General features: G+C 38.8%; 1 protein-coding gene across 1 annotated transcript; it reads left to right on the top strand.

Moving 5' to 3' along the window:
* Positions 1–3,275: 3,275 nt before the first annotated feature.
* Positions 3,276–15,606, top strand: LOC308384441 (class I histocompatibility antigen, F10 alpha chain-like; the record flags this gene model as incomplete). The annotated part of the gene is made up of 6 exons (XM_080863008.1): positions 3,276–3,534; positions 11,934–12,212; positions 13,186–13,488; positions 14,601–14,711; positions 14,860–14,877; positions 15,596–15,606. The coding sequence occupies 6 exons, from the start codon at positions 3,276–3,278 to the stop codon at positions 15,604–15,606; spliced, it is 981 nt and encodes a 326-aa protein (XP_080719134.1).
* Positions 15,607–18,794: the final 3,188 nt, after the last annotated feature.

Below are 18,794 nucleotides of genomic sequence, written 5' to 3' on the forward strand. Positions count from 1 at the left end.
AACATATGTGCTTCATATAATATGTAACGGCTCATTTGAAAATGCTAACTGAACTCAGGACCTTCTTGCTTTGAGGCAACAGTGCTAACCACCACACCACCATGCTGCCCAAAATGAATACATACTGTAGATTTTATTTTTTGTAATTAAAGGCCTATGGGCTTATGAGAAATAGAAGAAAATATTGTTCATGTCAAAAGCACTGCACCCATCTCTCAAACTAACTAAATATAATTTCATTTATTTTCTGCTGACTAATCTTGCAAACTTTCACATTAAATATCATGTAATTTCTAGAAACAGATGGAAGAGAGGAACAGATTCTTTAACCACTAAACAACTTTTACCTTTAACCACTAAACAACTTTTACCTTTAACCACTAAACAACTTTTACCTTTAACCACTATACAACTTTTAATACATTTACAGCTTGTTTTCTCCAATTCTACAGTCTGAACAAAGCATACAAAAACCATCTGAAGACAAAAATTTTCCACTGGAAGTAAAACATCACACAGTTGACATCAATCATTCTTTAATACATGTTTTAGTAATATGTTTGATATAAATTCCTTTGTATGTTCATAAAAATGATAATAGAGTATTACAGGTTAAACTATCATCACCATAAAAAAATGCTGTGCAGCACACATAACTGATCCAGAATTGACTTCTTTGATCAATATCAAAAGACTCACTGCAGTGATGTAGTTTGTAATGTGACTGGAGCTTTGAATCCCACCCATGGATGTAGATTTTAGGAAGGGAATGAGGACAACCCTCCACTCCCCCCACCTCCCCAACTGCCACCGAGGATTGAGAAAACATGTATCTGTCCCACACTACAAAAACATGAGAGAAGCAAAGGTCAAAAGCCTGCATTCAGTTGTTACCTGAGTTATTGTGTTTTTCCTTTACATAAATACAGACTTTTATATCATGAACTGATGAAAAATTAAAGACATGATGTGTGAAGGACCCCCATTTGTTTATCCCCAAAATAAATAGGCACAAAATAACCTTTGTAGAACTTTTGTACCTGCATTAATACCTTATAGAAACGTAAGATGACATATAAACCAGTTTAACTGTCTGCCTCTCTAAGAATGCAGAAAATATCGTGAAAATGATGCATGATACAATCTCAGACTACTTCACAGACAACATATGAAGATAATATACTGATACCGATTATTTGTCACAGCATCTCTCATAGTTGTGTTTTTATTTTATGATAGAATTATTTTTACAATCACAGTATCAAGCTAAAACGTGACTTCCAACTTTGGCCGACTGGTTGCTTGTTTAGATTTTCTAATTTTTACATACATGCAAAAATGAAACCTTACAGATATATCACATGATTTTCTAGAATGATGCACAGAGGAGTATGCTGTTTTGACCGACTGGTGGCGCTCTAACACTGTGACAGACTACGGCCTTTGGGGGAGGGAACATCGTCATTTCACTGAGGTGGCTATCCAATAGAGCTGCAGTTTTTAACTTTGTGCAAATTCGGTCTGTGTACATTGTATGAATATTACTGAAGTTTGAGTTGTGTGTGCTTTTTAAAATCAGTTATTTTTATGGCCCAAGACCCAGGCTGTGACATTAAATCAAGATAATCAAATTAGAATTAACCTAATTTGATGACTTAAGGACCTCTGGCTGAATCGTGTCGTTTGTGCAAGGCTACCACCTAAAGTTGAGCTGACTGGTTAACATAACTGACGGATGTTGTTGGGCTAAACTCACTTAAAGGAGCAAGACCACACAGCTACAGTTACCTTGTTGCTCTAACCCCTGAACTCACCTTGTAGTGGGATGTTAAACTAAAAGCCCAGAGGAGCCAAAACCAGCCAACAAAACGGTCCAGTCTGGCAGGCTGAGTGGCTGTGTAAAGTGAAAGAAACACAAAAAGTCTACGTTTTCAATAAATTCCAGTATTACCAGACAGGAATGGGACAATATGAAAAAGGAGTTATCTATCTGAAAAAATTGTCCACATCATACAAATGTAAAATATATTATTTCTCAAATATTATACATAGGAAGGTGTGCCTGATAAGACCCAGTGTGATCTGAGAATTTATTGTGCATGTAATGAGACATACTATACTGTTGGGATTCGTTGCTTTTTGTGGGACATGTTAGGGTGTTAATCGTCTGATTTATAAACAGATTATTTATTCTTAATTAATGTTTTCTAAATATTAGATCGCACCCATTTAAGTAAAATAAATTAGACAGCCTGCCTTAGAGGACAAATAATGCTTTTTAATGTCAGGTTTTCTAGCTCTCCTTAAAAGAATAATTTGTTTTTTTTCTTAAAATTAAGATCTTCACTAATATAGTTTTTCCTGTGCCGTAAGCTTATTCTCTTGTGACGTCCCCTAACAGCAACCTCAGTTTCTCAGATCTGCCTAGAAACCACTCAGAATATCCTTTTTCTGATTTTCTATTGGTCGACGGTATTCCCAGCCCACATTTGCCACGACTATTAACCTCGCCCGAGTATTTTCGATTCACATCGATTCGCTAAACGTCTGCAGACAGCACCGTGACGAACTTGAGAACTAAACGGTGTTTTTGTTACGCTTTTGTTTTCAATTGTTCGCGGCAGAGATAAAAATGAAGGGTTTGGTTGTGATTTTACTTAGTTTCCAGGCCATATCTGCAGGTAAGAAACTCTCACAGTATATTTTAGTTAATATGATTTGTGAACACAATCAAGAATCGTTGGTATTATTATTACTATTCCTGCTGTTGTTGGAGAATTGATTTTAGCTGATGATTACCTCGGCTGCCTTGGATACTGAAGCAACCAAATTACACGTGTTGTTAACCCTGTTACTTGATAGATCTGAGCAATAATTACAATCCATGAAGCTATTATTTTAACGCTATAAAGATATCCTTATTAAAGAACTTAGCACAAATATACCTGTAATGGACATCATTTATTTTCATTAACATTAATAATATCTGTTTAGTCTGTCCAAATATTAAAATTTAAATGTTAATTTTAACTTCAGTTTGAAAAATATCTTTAGATACAAACAGTATGGTTATCGTGTATTGCCTATTGCTTTGTATTTATTGTGACAGCAGGGGGCAGTAAAGCTCTACTAAGTTGACTGCGACAAGCATTACAAAGTAGCAGTCATGGAGATAAGTTGATTTATAAGTTAATGTGAGAGGCTTTGGTTTTGGAAGTGCGATTTTGACGTGTTTTTATGAATGTAGTATTTTTTTTCACTATTCAATTTCAGTAATGCACTCCTGGAAGGCCTTTTATACAGGCTCCTCTGGTCTGAATAATTTCCCTGAGTTTGTGGCCTTGAATCTCCTGGATGACGAAGTGATGGGCTACTTTGACAGCCGGATCGACAGATTTGAGAGCAGGCAGAGCTGGATGAAAGAGAATCTTGGCCAGGAGTATGATGACCAACAGACAAACGTTCTGAGGGGCCATGTACCAACTTTCAAAGGAAATATCGAAATTGCAAGGGAGCGATTCAATCAGTCAAAAGGTAAATGCTTTAGATGACTTTCTTCACTTCCCCCTTTCTTGCTTTAATTCTCTCTCTCCCTCACACACACACACTTCTCTATGTACAGTGACTATTAATAACAGAAATCACTTTAATGAAGTTAGTAAAATGGAAAATATTTGCTGTTGTGTTATGATCATGTTAAGTACTAGTCAGGTATAGCAGGAGTTATACATTTTTACCTAAAGATAAGTCTTTTATCATGTAAAATTTAAAAAAAATCTTGTGGTTTATTTGTCAAGTTTGAGAATTTTCAGATTTTTGTAATGACTGAAGAAAATAAATCATCAGCTAGAAACAAGTAGTTATTAATAAATGTATCCTTGGGTAAACTATGACTGAGAGGTACATTTATGAAAATATGTAATTGAAATATGAGTTATTTCCTCATTGATCTATGAAACTTCACTGCTGACACTGAATAGAACAAGACAGAATGTTTTTCTTTTGTTCTTTTTTTTCTTCTTCAGACATAAAAAATAAACTGTCTCAGTCAGCATGTATTGGTCAGTCTGATTTGGTTAAACCTGTGATCAATCAGCCTGTACTTATTTTCCTGCTCCTTCTGTCAGAAAACTGGATGAGTGTAAACAGAGATCTGGTTGAGGCTCATACATGTTCACTAAAGCAGGAAAAGTAGCTGGTTAAAAGTAACACCAAACAAGTTTGAATTTATAACAGGCTAAAAAATGTGACAGGCCTTGTGAGTCAAAGTTTTGATGTTAATACTACTAATACTCCTGACACTTTAATATGCTGGAGAACTGGATGACTGACACTTGTATTTAAGTTATTTATGAAGAAAATCACTGTTTGCGGGGTTGATTATGTAAATCAGGATTCTCATTAATAACTAAAAGTATTAAACTAAATGCATCAAACACTGTGAAGCTGTAGCAGACATTCAGCCTTGTTACATGAGGAAATGTGCAGTTGTTGAAGATTTTTTATAATATTTTTGTGCTTCGTAGCCACAAAAACATTTTTAATTGTGAAATTACAACATGACAGAGCTGAAAACCTGAGATCAACAAAGCCAATGTGTTCATTAAAATAATAAACAATATAAGAGAATGTAAGAGAGAAGCTTACAACCTGCTGCCCTGATGATGTCACTTCCTAATAAAGAAGGATCAGACCATTATTTTATAGCAGGGTGGGAAGTGCGAAGGAGCATCTTAATTCAGTGTAACCAAAAAGATAAGCAATATTTGACACCGTGCACTGAAACAGAACAATGTTATTTCTGTGATGGTTATTAGGGACAGACTCTTCTCCACCTGAAACCAGAGTTTTTCCTCCATGTCCCACACATTAGATTAAATCGTGTAAAAACTCCAGAAACAGTGAGGTATATCTGCTCAGACAGGTCTGTGCAGCTGCTTATCTGCTACTCTGTTCTCTCTGAAATCTCTGCATTTCACACTGGTTTTTTCAAATCTTTAAGTTTTTTACAGTTTGAGTTTCAGTGTATGTTGGATATTATGGTCTTAGATGTATGACCTTTTTATTAAAAAATTATAATCAAGGAAATTAATGTCTTAAAATGTAAACTGGCTGAAGGTATTAGGATTATTTAAGTTGGTATTTTTAAGACTAGTATAAAAAGACAATAATCCTTAAAATTAATTTTTAAACCAGTCTCATTAGATTATCTGATTATCTGTTTCATGTCTCCCCTCTGCAATTACCTTCATTCATCGATTATAAGATGTAGTTACCTGAACAGAAACACAGGGGGCGGTAACTAAACAGCATAAGTGTGTAATCTTCATTAGCAGCTCCTCCTTCACAGCAGCAGGTAGCAGGCCCGAGCGCTCAGCCTGACGATGGAGTCATTGAGGTCTGAGTTTATTTTTCACTTCGAGCATGAAGTAAAATACACATCAGCCAGCGTCTCAGTGAGAGCCAATCACTGCTGACCTCGTTCACACGCAGCCATGACAGATTTAACCTGCAGTAATCAGATTACTTACAGAGATCAGCTGAACGTCTCCAGATGAAAGAGGACAGAGTCCCAACATTTACCTGTTTGTTAAACATGTGTCACTTCTTCATAGTTCTGCTCACTTTTTAAGTTTCTTTACATGTGTAATAAAGGTCAAAGGTCACAGCAGGTGTAAAATCCTGACTCAGAGCAGAGCGCAGCTTTAAAGCGAACGTGAAACACGACCTGCACTAAACAGAAGTTACAACATGGATGCCTGCTTTAAAAAAACTGACTGAAACTGGATTTAAAGAAATAAAGTTTCACACCTGTGCTTCGCTTTTCCTGCCGTCTGGTGTGACGTCACCGCTCACTGAGACGACGCGGTGACGCTGAAACGTTCCCACAGCAGCTTTGTCGCCACGATTTTTAAAAAAGGAAAAAAGGTTTAAAAAAAAAAAAACCATCGCATCTCTTCCCTCAGAGGCTTCTGTTTGTTTCCATCCGCTGCAAACATCAGTCAATCGTTTCTTTTTAAACAGCCTTTTTCAAACAAATCAAAGTGTTTTATTGACACAACTGATGTAAATAAAAACAGATGTGAGTGTGTGAGTCTCCACAATAAGACGACAGCAACAGAAAAAAACATGAAAACTTCATCAGAACGCTCGAAATTTAAACGTAGAATAAGCGCAGAATGAAAACCGCGCTGCTTGTTTCTGTTAAACTTTTATTATTATCGTTACTGTTATTATAACACGAGCAGAACCACAGCGGCTCGAGGCCACGAGGACGGAGCGCCGCCGGGACTCGAGTCTGTGGAGCTTCCTGTTAAAGAGGAGAGAGCGTGAATGTGAACAAACATGGCGTCAAAGGCTCCACTTACACTCTTAGTGTATTTCTAGAAACTTCCAACAGGAAGTGATCACAGACATGTGCGACAGGGAAACGGGGGGAGACGAGGGGACATAAGAGGGGGAGGAGCCTGACACCTGTCTGTGTGGCTCACCTGAGCAGAGCGAGCACAGACACGCTCGCCATCAGCTGTGACGTAACCCGAGTCTAAACTCTCGTCACCAACGAGCCGAAGACGCCGTCAGTGAAACAAAGTCTGCTTCCTGACTCTGAATATATTCCTGGCTGTGACCTCACGTCTCATCAGCCAATCAGCAGCAGGCGCGGTTTGAACGGTCATCAGTGGAGCAGCAGCCGTGGACGTGGAGCTCAGCTTAAAATCAGCGGCTCGTCTTAAACCGTGCGGTTTGATTCACGTTTCAAACGTCGCTCTGTCCGCTTTCAGACGCTGACGTTAAGCTGTCGTCAGCAGACGTCAGAGCACCCGCTGCCGATTGGTCGCTCCTCCGACACGCCCCTCTCACAGCGAAGCAGCTGATAACAGGCGGTCACACAGGACGACCCCGAGCAGCTGATCCACAGCAGCTTCTTGTTTTTAGTGCAAAACAAAATTATTTTTGAAAATGAATAAACACAAAACAGGGAAACAAACATGTTTGATGTCAGTTATTAAACGTCTAAAAACATTTATTTAAATGAAGAAACGCCGAGAAAGAAACAATCAAACAGATTCTGTTGAATCTGTTTATCTGTCACAAACAGCAGAGTTTGAACAGCTTCAGGATCCTTCGAGTCTTCAACTGATCGAACGTTCGGCCTGAACTCACAGCAAACACAAGAAAGGAGGGACGTCTCCCAGTATCCTCGCTGTGATCCCAGTATCCTCGCTGTGATCCCAGTATCCTCGCTGTGATCCCAGTATCCTCGCTGTGATCCCAGTGTACTCGCTGTGATCCCAGTATCCTCGCTGTGATGGACGTGAAACTTTGCCCATAAAACAACGAGGTCCATTATATCTCTGCTGGTGCTGTTAGTTTGTTCGCGCTCAGTTTTCAGAGCAAATAAAACATCTTTCCAAAATAAATCAAAACCTTTAGAAGATTTTCTGCAACAGAAGCTTCACAGATTCGACCAAAAGTTCTGAACAAAAGTGCAAAAAGCAAAACGTGCGACAGCTTCTGGGCGACTCTTCCAGAAACTCCAGCTCACATCAGCGTCTGCTTTCAGTCCAGCTTCGAGCTCGTTTTCACATCAAGTCTATGAACGAGTTTAAAGAAACTTCTTGAACTTTGTTGGTAATCAGATGCTCATCAGGTCGCTGCAGGTTTCATCCACCAAACGGCTCCAAACACAAACTGCATCTGGTGACGTGCTCGTGTTTCTCTGGAATAAAGATCCAATAGATTTGTTTTTATTTTTAGAGCCACCAGAAAAAACCTGTTTTCCCAGTGGGAGTGTGTCACAGAGAGAACAGGACAGATGTTGAGTCTGAACTGTTGCTGATATTTAAATACGCTGTGACATCATCTCCTGGAGCCGCAGATGATGTTTAACTGGAGTTCTTCACAGAGAGCAGCTCGGCGTCTGTGTGGAACAGCTGATTTACCAACATCATCATATTATCAAACCAATATTCAGAAAAACAGATTTCCTCTTGGACAAACATCCTTGTTGTTCCACATAAAATAAGTGTGAGGCTCAAACTGTGTTTGTAGACGAGAGTCTGTGACGAGGAAGCCCGGCGATGAGAGGCCGACGTGTTCGCGGGGATTTTATCCACAAAGTTACACACGAGAAAAACTCGGTGCTGCGACTCGGAGAGGAAACGAACAGGTGTAGCGCTCAGGATGGAGGCGGGGCTTCTGATCAGCTGTTTGAGCCAGTTTATCTTAAATGTGCCGTTTAAAGTGTGGAAATCTGAAACATTCAGCCCACCGTTTACATCGAGTTCATACGAGCTGTTTTTCTAATGTGACGTCTCCTGTTCGTCCACATGAAGCTGAAGAGCAGCCTGTCAGTGTCTTTGATGGTTTATTATGGAGGCGTCGAGCCAGCGCTGCCTCAGGGACACCAGAGATTCCTGCTTCAGTCAAAACTCTTCCTCTCAGTGAGAGAGCTGAATTTGTTTTTAACTCTTTTTGTAGGAGGGATCAGACTTAGATTCATTCTTTTCATCCTCAGTGATTCACATCCTTAAATATGGAAGCTGTTGTTTCATGGAGATATTACAAAGGTCAGATTTGGAGCGTCTGTGATGAGTTCACATTTATTAATATTCAGGTCAAATCTGGAAGCTTTGGAGAAACTGTTCACTGCAGCAGCTCAGACTTGACCTTCATTTGTCTAAATCAGAGCGGTGTCGTCAGCTGTGCTGCGATTAACTCTCTGCCAGTGACGGAGATCCTTTTACATCACCTGATTTTACTCGTCTGATAAAACACTAACAGGAAGAGGTGCAGAGAGGCGGAGCCGCCTCGTCTTCTTCCTCCGTGCAGGTTAAATCTGTGGATGTAGCAGCCATCAGTTTATTACAGCTGTTACTGTTTGTGTAGAGTTTTGACTGATGTAGAGAAATAATTACTGAAACTAAATTAGTTTAAAGATTGAAAGATGAAACGATGCTCCGTGTATCAAAGGCTTTGAGTCCAGCATAACTGAGTCCAGCATCATCGTTGTTCTGCAGCTACGATAAGAGCAGAAACAAACTGGACGCTAACTGTTGATCAGTAAATGATCTTTGTCAGGTTGAGTCGGTGTAGTTCACCTCTGAGTCGTGGTGGTGCAGCTGCTCGTTTTCTAACCTTCTGTCAGACTTCATAAAGAAAAGGAGACGACAGGTTAGAGACGACTTTGTGACGTTCAGATGTCAGACCGTCAGCACCTGCTGGATCCACAGCAGCTTCCTGACAGCAGCTCGACTCGCTCGCCGTCTCCCTGCAGCGTTCACGCACGCGACAGGTGGTGTCGCTCGCCCTCTCCTCACCTGCTCGCTCCACCTGTTGATCCTCTGAGCTGTTTCCTGTGGTCACTCTCTCTCCTCCTCACTGGCTCCAAAGCGTGAGCTGTAAGGTGTGTGGGCGGGGCATCAAAACAGCTGTCTTCTTCTGCCATTTTGTAGTTTCTGATGAGCTCACCTCTTCCGCCATTTTATAGTTTTTGATGAGCTCATCTCTTCCGCCATTTTATAGTTTTTGATGAGCTCACCTTTTCCGCCATTTTATAGTTTTTGATGAGCTCACCTCTTCCGCCATTTTATAGTTTTTGATGAGCTCACCTCTTCCGCCATTTTATAGTTTCTGATGAGCTCACCTCTCCTGGGAGCGCTGCCCAACCAGCCGACCTGGTGACGTAATGAGTGCTGTAACGACCACAAATCAGCGAGCAGGAAAATGACTATAAACAAGAATCACTTTGAATCCAACGTTTCTCTCAGAATAAATCACAACGCTCTTAATTTTGTGTCAAAGCTGTAAAATGTGCTGTTTCACGTCCTCTTTAACTCGACATGTTTCCTCACTTTAACCCACAAAACTCACAGCGACTAAATCCTCAAGTAAAAAAACTTGAATCAACCTCGTACAAAATAAATGAGACGAACTGAATTAAAAATACTGACGCTCATCTCCAAAATCATCCACAGTACAGACATAATTACATGACCACAGCCATGTGGTGTCGTCTAGGCCAACATTCGCCACTTTTCCAATTCGTCTGGTTAAGAAATGATGTAAAAATCGCCATTTAATAAATCAGGACGCAGTAAAGGTTGGAGAAAACCCCGCCAGGACACCGTATTTAGCGCCAGCGGGTGGTGTTTGAAAGCCTTCATGTGAGCAGCGAAAAAACAACATTTTGGCGGGGTCATTGAACGCTGCATTAGGCGTCACGGGTGTGCGCGACATTTAAGAGCTGCGGAAAAACAGCGCTCTTGCTCGGTCACTGAGCTGCTTTACCCGGCGCTCAGTGACAGCTGTGAGGCGTTTTCTTAAACTATGCGGGGCCTCCTCGTGTTTCTCATCCACTGTAGTTTAACTCCAATCAAAGAAGAAGGAGCGCAGACACCAACTCATCCCTCAGTCCGGTAAAGTGATCGCTTAAGTTTGCCTATTTGATCACCAGCAGCACTGACTAACAATGGGCTGTGAGGCCAACTCTCTGTACGTGTTACTCAGGGCCACTGATCAATGATCGTGACAGTTTGCGTGTTTATGATCAGACACTGACCTCGCGGCCCGTTGTTAGTCGGAGTGTTAGCATCAGGCATTATGCAGATGTCCTGTTTCAACGTTGGGGAAACCTGCAGTCAGCTGAGGCTGAAGAAGTCATTTAGATGAGCGATGAAACGTTTCTCCCGCTGAAAACACGACGTCCAGATGAACAGCATCAACTTTTTGGACTGTTTGTTTCACAGAGACCGTTCTGCTTTTGTTCGCTTCCACATGACTTACAAAGGGGCGTTCAATGACCGAAAAAATCCGTCGTTTTTTTTCACCGCTCATAAGCAGGAGTCCTGGTGTGGTTTTCGTTGATTTTTAGGGCGTCCTGATTTATTAAACAGCGATTTTTACATCATGTCTTTACCAGAGGGGTTGGAAAAGTGGCAATTTTTAGCCTGTGTGGCTCGTAACTCTACATGTTGACATAAAGAAAATATCTGATGATGCACTGAGGCGTTTCTCGTGGCTTTGAGAGCAGCGACGTTATAAATAAAAGGCCTCATATCATCCTCATCTGTAGACTGTCTGCTCTCACCACAGCATCAGCGACGCTCACAGATCTCTGTGCTACACATCCAATAATATCATTAACGTGAATGTTTTAATATTTTTAGTGCAAAATCTGATCTGGTCACAGCGCTGAAAAACACCAAAGTGTCCCAGCATGGAGTCAAATTCAAGGTCTGAATTATTGTTTCAGTCCTCTGCTCTTAGTAAATGTAATAAAAATGACAACATGGTCGTAAAATCTTAGAGGAACCTTTTTCACCTTTTTGTCAGGTCACAGCACAAGAAATTAACTGATTTATCAAAAATTATTTCTTGCATAGTCATCAATGATGACATGAAGCATTTGCTGGAGCCTGAAATGCTGTAAGTAGAACTCCAGATTAGATTAATGTCACATGATCATATTAAACAGAGACACCTCTAGAAAAAGCTCAGGACAGTCTGGTGTTTAGTTTCTCACAGGAAGGATTTTTTAGGACTGATGACGGCTGCAGAGTTTCAGAGGATGGAAATTTAAATCCAGAATCAGGATCTGTGTCGGCTGCTGAGGATCCAGCTTAGTGTGTTTGTCTGATCCTGCAGCTCACAGGAAGTTGCTCCACCTACAGCAGCATAGATAAACTGTGCAGTGATATCTCTGCAGGCAGGACGTAGATGTGCTAACGGGAGAAAATGAATTCTGTTTTTTTCCCAGTGTCTTTTTCTAAAATCTACATTGTTAATGATGACTGGTTTTAAAAATCTTCCACTGAGACAAAAACAGCCATAAATGTAGATCCTCTATATGTTGATCACGTCTCTGTGTCAGTATAAGACTTTAGTGCAGCCTCTCTGGTTCACTGCAGTCTTTGTCTCTGTGTTTCTGTCAGGTGTTCACATTGTCCAGAATATGTACGGCTGTGAATGGGATGAAGAAACAGGTGAAGTGACTGGATATGAACAATACGGCTATGATGGAGAGGACTTCATCAGCTTTGACCTGAAGACAGAGACGTGGGTCGCTCCAAAAAAACAGGCTCTCACCACCAGACAAAAGTGGGACAATGACAGGGGTTGGATGGCTCAGGAAAAGAATTACCTCACCCAGGAGTGTCTTGATTGGCTGAAGAAGTATGTGACCTATGGGAGGAGCTCTCTGATGAAAACAGGTAAAATCTATGAGCAGAATTAGATTGTTAACCAAAAGTTATATGTCTCAGTTTATTACTTAATATGATATTAAATTAACCTTTTCATGCATGAATTATGAAAACCTCAATCAGAGCTTTTTTTTCTTGAGTATTTTTATTCATCTTAAGGCATGAAAAAAAGATTTTTGAACTTCATTTTTTTAAACGTACTTTTCATTTTCAAAGAGTATTTTTACATGTCCACTTAGTTGTATAACAAACATTTTGACTTATGAATTTGACAAATGAATAATTAATATACACTGTGTAAAAACTAACATAACAAATATATTTTTAAATATATTTTAAAAATATTTTATAACAGTATAACAATTTATGTAACAACTATAACAACTATAACCCTGCAAGGCATGGAGTGACACATCAGTGTCCAATGTAGTGGTTTATGTGCAAGTTTACCATCATCACTGACACAAATACAAGAAAACAGCCTTTGAATAGTTGTCCACTGTAGTGACCACTATGTGTGAAAGGGTTAATATAATTGCACTTCGCGTGGCCTTTTGATACATATTTCAAATTTAATTTAATTTTATAAACTACATCACATCAAAAGAAATTGGTATGGTTTAAATAATAATAATATTAATAATAATCTTTTAAAGTTGCTCCTGGTCGTCATAGCAGATCATCTTCCACAGTTTTAGCTCTGATATACTCATTTCTAATCCTTCTCACTCCTTATGAACATTTTAATATCATCAGTTCTGTCTCCTGTATTTGTCTCAGTGCCACCATCCTCAGATATTAAATCACAGCAGGTCTCACTGCCATCTTGTAAACCTTCCTTTCCACTCTTGCTCGTCTCCATCCACTCCACCTTGTCTGCACTCTCTTCTTCACGTCTCGTCTGCACTATGCACCTCTCCAGCTCAAATAAAAGTAATAGTAATAATACAGAAAGAACGAACTGTTTGTCTTTACTCCACAGTTGTCCCCAAAGTGTCTCTCCTCCAGAAGTCTTCCTCCTCTCCAGTCAGCTGCCACGCTACAGGTTTCTATCCTAACAGAGCCGAGATGGTCTGGAAAAGGGATGGAGTGGAGCTTCATGAGGGTGTGAACAAAGGAGAGATTCTCACCAACAATGACGGGACCTTCCAGATGAGTGTTGACCTGGATCTCTCATCAGTCAAACCTGAAGACTGGGACAGATACAGATGTGTGTTTCAGCTCTCTGGTGTGAACGAGGACATCGTCACCAGACTGGACAAATCAGAGATCAAGACCAATGAAGGTAAGACTGGTATCAGAGGAGAATAAACTTTATTTTAAAGATGGTGTTCCTTGTTGTTCCATCATTTTTCTGATTAGCTCCAATTTGTTAGGAAAAGCAAGGAGATCAAAACTGGTTGTTAGTGTAGTGAAGTTACTTTGAAATATAATTGCATTACTAATACTACTGCTTGGCCCTGTCATGTTCTTCAGACTTTCTCAGACTCGTTTTCATCATTACTTTCTGAGTTGCTGCTCCAAGGCTGAAAGAAAGATGATCTTTTAATTTCACTACTGTCTCTGCTGGGAAGTTCATCCTATTAAAACAAAAACCAAAATAATATATAATAAAAAAGTGATCCTAAGACCTGTACAGCTTAGATTTGAGGCTGATATTTTAACCTTTATGTTGTGTTTAACCATTTCATGCATGAATTATGACCTCAATCAGGATTTTTTTTTCTTATTTTTATTCACTTGTAGGCATGAAAAAAAAGTTTTTGAACTTCATTTTTTTAAACATTTACTTGTCAAAGAGGGTTTTGTCCAGTGGACAACATATGCTTTGACTTATGAATTTGATAAACAAATAAATAATATACACCGTGTAAAAACTATAACATAACAAAAAATTGTAATATATACTTTAAATATATTTTATAACACTTTAAGAATATATGTAACAAATATAACCCTGCCTTTGGAGTGACACATCACTGTCCAGTGTAGTGGTTTATGTGCAAGTATACCATCAATACTGACACAAATACAAGAAAACAGCCTTTGAATAGTTGTCCACTGTAGTGACCCCATGAAAGGGTTAATATGAAAAGTGTGGTGAAGGGAAACTGGCTTGTTTGTTATTATTTTTTATTTATGATTTTCTTTCTCAAATCTCAAAATATATTTTGTAATGTATTGTAAACCTCATTTCACTGGGTTAGTTTTTTTTTTTTTTTAATCATGTTACTGCTGAAAATCAAGGGATTCCTATATTACACTTAATATCTCTGACATTTGTTTGATTTCTGTGATCTTCTTCAAATAATGAAATGTCTAAAGTAGTGTTAATGAAGAATCTGATAATTCATTGGTCCAACAGTGAGATAAACAGTGCAAATGTTTTGGATTCAGGTCCTTCAGCATTCCCTATTCCTGCTGTTGTTGTTGTTGGTGTTGTTGGCATAATGGTCATCCTGGGATTCGCTGTAGTCTACAAAAAGTGCCTCAAGAAAGGAAACAATGGTGAGGAGAAAAAGATGTTGTCACACTTCACGATGACCATTTATAATTTCATAAAGTACTAATATTTAATAGTTTAGATGGTAAATAATTGATACATTGTCCTTCAATAAGTTCTAAATAAATAACTAATATTGTTTCTTGTTTTCAGGATTCAAACTTGCAAACAGTAAGTATTTTAAATATCAAAGTTTAAACTTTTACAGTTATTTGATTTCTTTTATATTTTCATTATTGTTGCTTCATTTAAGAATTTTGATATCACTTGAGAAATTTGACAGAAATCACTGTTTTTCCTTAAAATATCATTTTAATTTTATTTTTAGATTCAGACACTTCATCTTCATCATCTGATGGTTCAGACACTGATAAGTGAGTCATAAATACAGCACAAACTATCATTTCTCAAATTAGTTTTTCAGAAAAAATTATTTTAAAAGAGCAAGGGCAGATGTACTAAATATACACTAGTAGGAGTAGGGTAAAGCTCTGTGGATAATCTACTACCTAATAAGCTAATGAAAAAAATGACAGTTGCATTGTTGTAGTATTTCATTCCACTGTAAAAACCTGAAACCTGGGTGTAAGTGCTGACCTCTACAATATGTAGAACAACATAAAACATTCAGATTCACCATTTAATCCTGATGCATCACTGTGTTAAAGAAATTCTTGTTGTTGTCTCGTGCCTGTGCATCACTTTTTTTTTTGCTGCAGGCTCTCTAGGTACTAATTAAAGTCAGCATTAGATATTTTCAGAACAGATATTACTCTAACACATCTTCTGTAACTAAATCAAAAAGATCTCTGTTAAAATATGAAGTAAAAACAGAGTGACTGCACTGTATTTAATCAATATTTTTTTCTGTCATTTTCTGACTTGACAGGTGGCTGCTGAAGAGCAGAAAATGATCAACTCCACAGCATGAAAATAATTTGAGTCCACCGTAAAAAAAAAACCTAAATTTTAAAAAAATTAGATATCAGATAATCTCTTTAAATTTATCTCCAGAAATATTTCAAATTAAATATTTTGTTTAATCCTCATTGGTAAAGTTAAACTGGGCACATGATTCAGTTCTCTCAATGGGTTTCTGAGACTTTGTCTGTGGTAGACATGAAGATAATATATAGAAAAAGCTGTTTTTCCTGTTTGTTAACCTTGTTAAAATTGATGTTGTTGAGTTAATACTCTCAACTTTTGTCACAGATAAGTAAAAAATACACAGCTCCACCACACAGGTCATGTAGAATATGAGTCTATCATAAGATAAGGTAAGAAAAGCTTTATTAGTCCCACACGTGGGAAATAGCAGTTTGAATCTCTCTTTGGTGTGTAAATATTCTTAAAAGGGTGTGAGTTTAAATTAAATGTATTCTTCTCTTACAAATTACAATGTGTGTATATATCCTAAAATGATTTAAAATGACATAATCTAGTCTATTAAGATAACTGTTTGAATTTTTCCCACTCCATTCCTCTCATAGTTATTTTATTGGCTTCTTTTGATATTTTTCCTTAAGATCTGTTAATCATAGTTTGTGTGCTGGGTTAGGATTATTTGATTCTTTGTTGTAGAAAGTATGACATTCCTATTTTGTTGCAACTTGGACAAATTAACTTCTGATAAATAAAGTGCTTCCTAAACCCAGTTTGAGTTATTTATTTATTTATATATATAAATAAATAAATGCTGTGTAAGAGAATAGTTGTGAGCTGTAAAAACTGTTAATTAGTTCCAACTTAAAAAAGGCAACGCTTTACAAGCATTTTTAGCAAGTTTGGTAACCCAATTAGTATTTTGAGTTGAAAAAATATAATATTGTGCATTTCACTGTTCACTAAAACATTAAGTAGTCAATGTCAAACACCCAAGAAATAAATTAAAAACATCAAAATATAAGAATATTAATTAAATATATAAGTCTTAAGTTTTTCTTTAAATACTTTTTAGTCCATGTTTTAAAACTATAAACTGCTTTAAATAATTCGCAATATCATCTAATGCTAACTAATTATTAAATCTAAAACATAAATGAGAAGTCAACAAAATTTGACATCACTGACACAGAACAAATATTCCAAAGATTGAAAAAAAAAAGGCTGGCAACACCTGTTTCCACTCCAACTCTGAGAGAAATTGAATTTTTTTTTAATGCTTTGAAAGTATTTTATGATTAAAAAAAACTCCATTATCATAACTATATCTCTAACTAATAGAATTAAGGTTGAAAATCTGCATTATTGTAATATGTTTGTGACTGTAAAACTTCACAATAGTGTGTTTTAGTGTGTATAAAACATAATATGACTTTGAAACAATTTACACACCAGAAATTATGAACTTCAGCTTAATATAAAACCTTCACATTAAAAACTAGTACAATCCCACTGATAAAGCTCTGACAACGGCATAGCATTCTTTTTTTTTTTCTTTTTTTTCTTTTTTTTTTTTTTTGTTGTTGTCCCATTCGGATCTTTAGCCATCAGAATTGTTGTCTGAAGAAAGATGCCAAGTGGATTTACTTTACCAAGTGGATCATCATGTCCTTTCCATATTGGTCCTTGACCTTGATTGACCTTTATTGTAATTATGTATTTATTTTATTTTATTTTCGGTTGTTACAGACGGGACAGACATGACCGGGGGATAGGACAGGGAGAAAGAATGAAAGAAAAATAGAGGGGAGAAGAGATGGTGAGAAAGGGGGTAAAAAAGAAGGAAAAACAAACAAAACACCTGGATCACCTGTATGGAGAAAAAAAAACAGAAGAGAAAACAAACAAAAAAGAGCAAAATAATAAATACAACACCATCACAATAAACTTGCTAACAGTAGATAACAGTAGATACTAAATATTAAATGTTATTGTGCAGCACGCAAGATAGACAGCACACAATGTGCTTTGAGGTAGCAGCACCACCAGAAAGGTGCAGTTTGTGTCTGTGTACACCTGTGTGCACACCTGTGTGGATCAGCATGCTTGTATTCCAAAGGTTTCTCCATGTAACAATCTGCTAGGGAGTGTGGGGAGCCATAGCCCTGTCCACCAGGGTATGAAGCAGGTATGGAGGAGATCCAGGCCCCAGACATCCAGAGGCCCCAGAGTACAAGGACCCGAGGAGGACCACCAAAGGGGGGGGAACCGTGCCACCCTCCTGGGAAGAGCTGAGTAGAGCCCCAAACAAGAGGTCACCTGAGGCCCAGAGGCCTGAGGGCATCCCACCCCCTGGAAGGGGCCCAGCCGGGCCACAGGCGCCAGGCCCCGCCAATCGGCCACCAGGAGTGAGCCAGTACATACATGAGCGCCCAGCCCCAGACACCAAGAACCATCAACACACCAACATCTGAGGCAATCAGCCACCGGCAGGGAGTGTGGTGAGGGGAGATAGGCCTCCGTACTTTGGAGGGCCTGAGATGTTCCCAGAGAGGTGGAGTCTAAGACCCAACCTGACATATAGACACAGATGAACAGGCGCACGCAGACACAAACGTGCTTTCCCACCCCCATATACACAACCAAATACTCGACACTCACCTGACGTGTAGACAGACACAAATAGACACTGCACAGACAGTCGCACTCCCCAAACATACTCTATATCCCAGGTCCAGGTACTCCCGCCCCCAGAGGAGCAAGCCGTACCTAGACCCAGGAGATGTAACCCTTCTCTCTGGGGTGGAGGCAAGCGGACCGCCTCCTTATCTGCAGTAGCAGGGAGGCCCCGCATCCCAGACCCCAGTCTGACGGCCAGCACCTCCTCCCAGCCCCCTGGCAGCACATTTCAAAACAAATACATACGAACAAACAAAATTAAAATTACACAAAACAATTACACATTATTGAGGCAGTCTGTAGGCCTTTGAGTTTAGTTTTAAAAACATTTAAAGACAACAGTTCAGTCAGTTTCCAGTCTTTCTGTAACAGGTTCCACGAAGAAGGCGCAGAGTGGACAAAGGCTTTCTTACCCAGCTCTGTGCGGACAAGGGGAACAGACAGCAGCAACTTATCATTTGAACGCAAGGAGTAAGAACCACTATTTGTCCTTGTGACCAAAGTACAAATATAAGGAGGCAGCAATC

The sequence above is a fragment of the Rhamphochromis sp. 'chilingali' genome (assembly GCF_963969265.1).
Source record: "Rhamphochromis sp. 'chilingali' genome assembly, chromosome: 17".
NCBI lineage: Eukaryota > Metazoa > Chordata > Actinopteri > Cichliformes > Cichlidae > Rhamphochromis > Rhamphochromis sp. 'chilingali'.